Genomic DNA, 6,195 nt, shown 5'->3' on the forward strand with positions numbered 1-6,195 from the left:
AAAGGTTTTACCAGTGACAATAACTCATGTGATCAACCATTTGACCATACTAAAATAAATATATTAAAATAAAAGGCAATTAATTAAATACGGTCCAATTGATACAAACTATATATTATAGTCGGTGAGACGTAAGCAGGCGGACCTACAACCAAAGCAGGCGGATTTCTGCTGACGCATTTGTGTTCATTGCATTCCCCAACAATTATGGATCCTAAATCTAACGTATTCACAACGTGTAATGCTGGCTGATGTCGACCAAATTAACCCTTTTTTTTTTTATATATATATATTAAAAAAAAATCATGTATATTTATTATTATTTTTTATGAAAATGAGTGAAAAGTCCACATTTTAGTGGCTAACTTAATAAATATCATGTGGATTGTCATGTCAATTTGTAAATGTGATAAGTATCGTGTGGACTACAAGATGACTGTCTATATTTTAGTGGTTGGCATGATAAATGTCACATAGACTGTCACATCAATTTGTAAGAAATTTGTAATGAGCTGAGATGAGTCAAATATGAAAAAAATATTAACGTCTAACATTTCTTTTTTTAATAACACTTAATCTAAACACAAGTTATTGACTAGGATTGTCCAATGAATCAACCCGCCCCGTTAGCTACTCGCCCGCCTAGGATAGAAGAATACGGGTAGGTGGAGGGTGGATAATATTTGCTTTCTGCCTACTCATATATATAAATAACACTGTTTTGGCAAGTGAAAGGAATTTTCTAGAAACCCCTTAACTCTTCCCTTTCTCTCCCCGAAGAAAAAAAATGCTTTATGGCTCTCTCAAATCTACCCTCAATTTTCAAGTGATCTCTTGAATAATCACATTTTCCCTTTCTCAAATCTTCGCATAATCGTTCAAGTATGTCTCTCAAGACTCTTTCTAAAGATATCGGACTGGGCTGAAAATCTGGAAGATCGAAGGTCTACAACAGGCTATGCCATTTTCCTTGGTCCGTGGTCTCTAAGTCTAACACATAAGTAGGGTACAGGTCCATGGCCTTTGCTACTGTCAAGATGTATTAAATTGGCTTAATTAGCATGATCAAGAGCTTCATTTACGGGTCAATGTTCCATCAGTTTTATGGTGCAACAATATTGGAGCATTATCTTTAGCTTCTAATCATGCTTTCCATGCAAGAATAGAGCACGAGCACATTAAAGTAGATTATCACTTTGTTCGAGAGAAGGCAGTTCACAAGGGTATCTAATCACATGATATCCACCAACTCTTGATCAGCTTACTATTATTTTCACTAAGGGGTTGACTATTGCTCGAGATTTAGTTCTGAGAGACAAGCTAAGGTTTTGTCTTGTGGGGGGATGTTAACACTCAATCTTAGTCAGCAACTCATCACTCAACATTAGCCACCTCAACAATTCAATATCATATGGAGTCACACTCAGCAGCAATCGAAGATGATGCAATTGAAGCTATCTTCTCTGTTTCAATTTCGAACTCATACTTGAAATATGATACTATAGAAAGATAGGGAAGATAAGGATGGTGCGGACTCATCAGACTGGTTGCCATATTTGAATTTTGTATATTTATATTTGAATACATTGTGTATATATATATCAGTTAGTCTCAGTTGTATTAGAAGCTAATGCAACTTAAGCAGCCACTTTCCAGTTCTTATCCCTTTTCTTTTTTCATTGTTGATCTTTGTTTTGTTGGGAACATGTCGGTCTACACTACTCGAACACTCACAAAGTCCCTTCAGCCTCCTAAATTGAGGGGTATAGACACCGTAATCTTTTGACACATAATTCTTGCCCCCTCAATCACACTTTAAAATAATAATAGACTTAGACATGAAGCTATTTTCTCTCGGCATGCTCGTACAAGCTTTTTGCCTCATCTCTTTTTCTTTTACCGGAGTGAATATGCTTACGATCGAAAACTGTCCGAACAAATATAATGGCAGAAAATGGCTGATCTTCGCACCTAGGGGACGGTGACCACTAAATGACTACAATTTTTTTTTTTTTTGGTACAGATTCGGTGCTTCTCAACATCTCCCAACAATTAATGGCGATCTTGAAGTTTTCACTGTGTCACGTTATAATCTCATCTTTTGACCAAAAAGTGGTAGAATTGCTAGCTTTTCTCGCCTGAGCTTCTCACTTTTCATGCCAATTTGATGTGTATGGTCCCTCCGGCGAAAAAGTTCTCCTGTAGTCCCTTTTCTTTCAGTTCTTTTGCTTCCTTCAAATGCGCACCTTGAAACGACAATGAGTCAATGACCTTCCATTTCCTTTTTTTCTTTTTTCGTGCAAAATCTGAGGGCTTAATTAAACACCTTACAGAATTTCTTAGAAGAGTATATATATATATATATTCCTTAGCAATTTGGATTATGTGCTTACTTAATTAACTCTTAAACATGTGATTAGGATTTGGGAAAGTTCACGTTTCAATGATTTCAAGGAAACATGTTATTTAGTGCACGTTAAGCATGTTTCATCTTTCTAGGTCACTTCCAGAATCTATAGAGCTTTATTAATCATTCCTGCTTGATTAAATTACCATTCAAGCTAGCTTGCATTGTGGATCTGTCCAATCCACAATGCAAGCTTTGTTAGAACTCTATCTCCTACAATAAGATTACATGTCACATGTATTATATATTATATTAAACTAAAAATTTTAGGTAATTAAATATACAAATAACTACTTGAATGAAATGTTGTCTTTCTTGGTGTTTCATCAAAAGTTGTCTCTCTTGATGGAAAGAAGTCATGATTGATTATGGATAAGGGTCTTTTTTTTTTTTTTTTTTGTTAGATTATAAATAAGGGTCTTGATCTATCTATAAATGAGTATGTGATTTGCTTTAATTACAAATTAAATGGGAGAAACGGATATGTCAAAAACTCTATCCAACACTCTCTATTTAGGTATATTGTGAGGGTTATAACTTATAAGATTCTACAATTTCACAGACTTTCAATTTTGGTTCTTCAATTCAAGAACTTAGCAACCATGGCTATAGGTCAATGTTTGACGTGCTTTGGCTTAGCTTCTTTCCAAGTATTTCCTTGAGTGCTTTGCATTAATTTGTGCCAATTTTGCTTCTGTAACCACTTTATGCAGCCCTATTGAGAGGACCAGAATGCTTGTTTGTCCAATTTCCTACTATTTGTATGTATTTTTGTACCGTTATTTTCGTTTTTGGTCTATTGTTGAAAAGCTTACCCCTATTTCCTTTTTGTTGTTGTTTATGATCTCACATTCTCTTTTCCTTTTGGATCAAGAATAGGAAGGATTCTCCCTTATAATCATTTTCCTTATTCAGTTATAAGAAGAGAAGAAAAATGCTATAATTGTTTTAGTGAAAAGCGACTATGAAAGCAGCTAATTAGAAGTGCTCGAAGCTACCTAGTTTTGTAAGGGACGGTTTGAGTTTGCAATTTTAAAATGTGCGAGTTCAAAATAGTGATTTGAAAATACATATTTTAACAACGCAGTTAAGCATATAATAAAATCACAGTTTAACCTTTAAAATCATATTTTATACTTTAAAATAGTGCATTTTTAAAAATACGTCTCTTTATGATATCAAAACGCTCATTGTTTTACATCTTCAAAGCACAATTTTTTAAAAATGCACTTTCAAACAATACAATTTCTCTTAAACTGGTACTTTTTCTCTACAAAATTGCAGCGCCAAACTTGAGCTTCTGAGTTGAGCAAAGCTAAGCCTAAGCCTAAGCCTACAAAACATATAACTAATGAACCTCAATTAGCCCAAACCCAACAATCAAATCCCATAAAAGGCAAGTCACAAGTTTCAAGTGATCATATCCAATTGATATTCAATTACATTCAAAGGCCATGAGTAGAGCAGCACAAAGAGGAAACTGGCAAAGAGTTGGGACCCAGGGGCAGAAAAGCATGAACAACATCATGCCCCACTTCACATGCTCTTTGTGATGTACTTACACATTCAAAATAACTTTATTAACATCTACCCTAACACTCAGATTAATGCAATATTCAACCCAATATTACTCTGTTTTCTTCAATGCAAAAAAAAACAAAAAAACAACACCACAAATGTCTTTTTATGTACTACTATATGAAAGAAAATTGACATAATTACTATTTGTCTATTTGCATTTGTGATTTTACGTTGAGCCAACCTGAATCATATGTCTTCTTCCCTGTATCGAACTCTGAAGCTTTTCCCTGGCATGCCTTAAAGCATCAAGAACTTCACTTACACTTTCATTCAATGGCTTCATTTCAGCAGCCTGTGAGCTCGCTGGATAGTCCACGGGAACTAATGCCAACGAGTTATCAACATCATCCTCATGATTACTCTCATTCTCTTGTAATGAAGACTTTAAGCTTGAATAACTGAAACAAATTAACAAATTTGATTAGCTTAAATGGCTTAAACAGGGCTCTTGTGAAAATTTCTCCGCAGATTTGAATTGATACCTGTCACTATCAGCCTTTGGGTATTCAGAGGTGGAACTCAATTTATCGCTCAATGTTTCTTGGGAAGGATCGTTGAGGTTGGAATTAGACTGGGAATCTTTTTCGCTTGAAGGGCTTGAAAGAATTGGAGTGGATGCAGAGGTTTCTGAGGCATTGTTCTGCAGGGTTTGTGAGATTTCTGGGCTTGTGAATTGGGATTTGAGCTCATCTTCTTCTGGGTCTTTGGAATCTGATGTACTAGTTGATGATCTGCAAGACATTTTGCAGTTTTCAGACGAACTAGACTGCTCTGATTCCACCGATATGGTTGTAATGTTCAAGGATTCAAGCTTCTTCATCAAGATTTTAAGCTTCTTTTCAGCTTTGTTCCTCTGTTTGGTCTCTTCCTTGAGTTGGTTCTCAAGCTCCATCAACTGTACCTCCCAAGCACATTTGAGAGTAAATTAGAGGAAGAAAACACAATTTTTTTGAAAAATGTAAACAGTAAAGTAAAAACCTTAATTAAAATGAAAAAAAAAAAAAAAATTACAGAAAGAGCACACCTTATTGCCCAGAAGCTCTGCATTTTCTTTAGCAAGCCTTGAAGCTTGTCTCTCTGCAACCAATCTCCCTCTCAGGCACTCCACGGTTCTCAAACCACCCTCCCCTTCCATGTTCGTGTCACTGAGAGAAAACCCATTTCAGAAAGTGAAAAATGTCTTGTGTTTGAGAAGATGAAGAAGAAGAACCCACCTGCATTTTCCATCTTCCATGCTAACAGATATCATTTTCTTGTCACTTCGGCCAATAGCTGAAGCTATTTCTTTATCTTAAATCTTTTCAGTACACTAGGCTCATTAGTGGCCTCTCCTCAGGTGCCCTGTTTGAAAAATCAGGGAACTCAAAAGAAATCTCTGGTTTTTTCCCCTTATTTTAGGTGGAGAATCTATGCTCGTGAAAATCCAAAAGTACTGCCACCCCTGTCAGAAACTCACACTTATATACACCGCCAAAGGCAGCACTGTTACTGATGCGCTGGCAACTGTAATTTATGTTCTTAAAACTGTCCATTTATGATGCGTTACAGGCTCTCAAGCAAATTCTTGCGCAAGCTGAGAGTTGTTGTTATGGTTATGCGCATCGAATCGATATCCATTTTCTCATCCATTAATTAGATCTACCACATGATCGCTAATTAAGGCCGCTGTAATTTATTTTCCTCCTTGACTTGAAAGTGCCGTATAATTAGATGCCCATAATTATATAGACCCTGCATTTTAGAATATAATCGGATTTGATTGTCATATTTATCTATTACAATTTTTTTTTTTTTAATAAATGAAAATATTTTGTATTGTAATTTCATCAATTGAATAAGAGCAAAATGTAACTTTTACGACTTTAACATGTGGATGTAAATCATAAACCGAACGACTAAAATCTTTGTGTCTTTTTCTTTATTTTCTTATAATTTTCTTTATGTTATATTTTGTTTCATGCATATGTACACTGTATACTTGTAAAAACTAACTGTTCAACAGCAAAAATGAGCCTAAAAGATTATTTTTTGGGCCATAGACAAGGTAAATATCGTAAAATCAGACACTTCTGTTAAGAAATTACGTGTTCAATCTGTCACAGGCTTACGGACATGAGACATGCACAGATAAAAGCACAAACTCAGGGATTGAAATCCCATTAAATATCATTGTCCGGATTGAGATCTCTTACAATTCTCTTTAAATT

The 6,195-nt window shown here is 35.2% G+C and overlaps 1 protein-coding gene across 1 annotated transcript; it reads right to left on the reverse strand.

Annotated features, from left to right (window-relative positions):
* Window positions 1-3,723: 3,723 nt before the first annotated feature.
* Window positions 3,724-5,405, reverse strand: LOC132161630 (uncharacterized). Its single transcript, XM_059571789.2, has 4 exons — window positions 5,203-5,405; window positions 5,013-5,133; window positions 4,471-4,883; window positions 3,724-4,386 (listed from the first exon to the last, which is right to left on the reverse strand). Exons 1-4 carry the CDS (start codon window positions 5,235-5,237, stop codon window positions 4,155-4,157), a joined length of 801 nt encoding a protein of 266 aa, XP_059427772.2. The 5' UTR covers window positions 5,238-5,405; the 3' UTR covers window positions 3,724-4,154.
* Between the last annotated feature and the right edge of the window lie 790 nt (window positions 5,406-6,195).

This window comes from Corylus avellana, chromosome 10 (assembly GCF_965113065.1).
Source record: "Corylus avellana chromosome 10, dhCorAvel1.hap1.2, whole genome shotgun sequence".
In the NCBI taxonomy this organism is placed as follows: domain Eukaryota; kingdom Viridiplantae; phylum Streptophyta; class Magnoliopsida; order Fagales; family Betulaceae; genus Corylus; species Corylus avellana.

Coding starts and splice junctions, on each gene's coding strand:
- LOC132161630 (XM_059571789.2), bottom strand. CDS start 5,237: ATGATATCTGTTAGCATGGAAGATGGAAAATGCAG. Junction 5,134..5,202: donor ATGGAAGATGGAAAATGCAG/GTGGGTTCTTCT, acceptor GTTTTCTCTCAG/TGACACGAACATGGAAGGGG. Junction 4,387..4,470: donor CCAAAGGCTGATAGTGACAG/GTATCAATTCAA, acceptor AATTTGTTTCAG/TTATTCAAGCTTAAAGTCTT.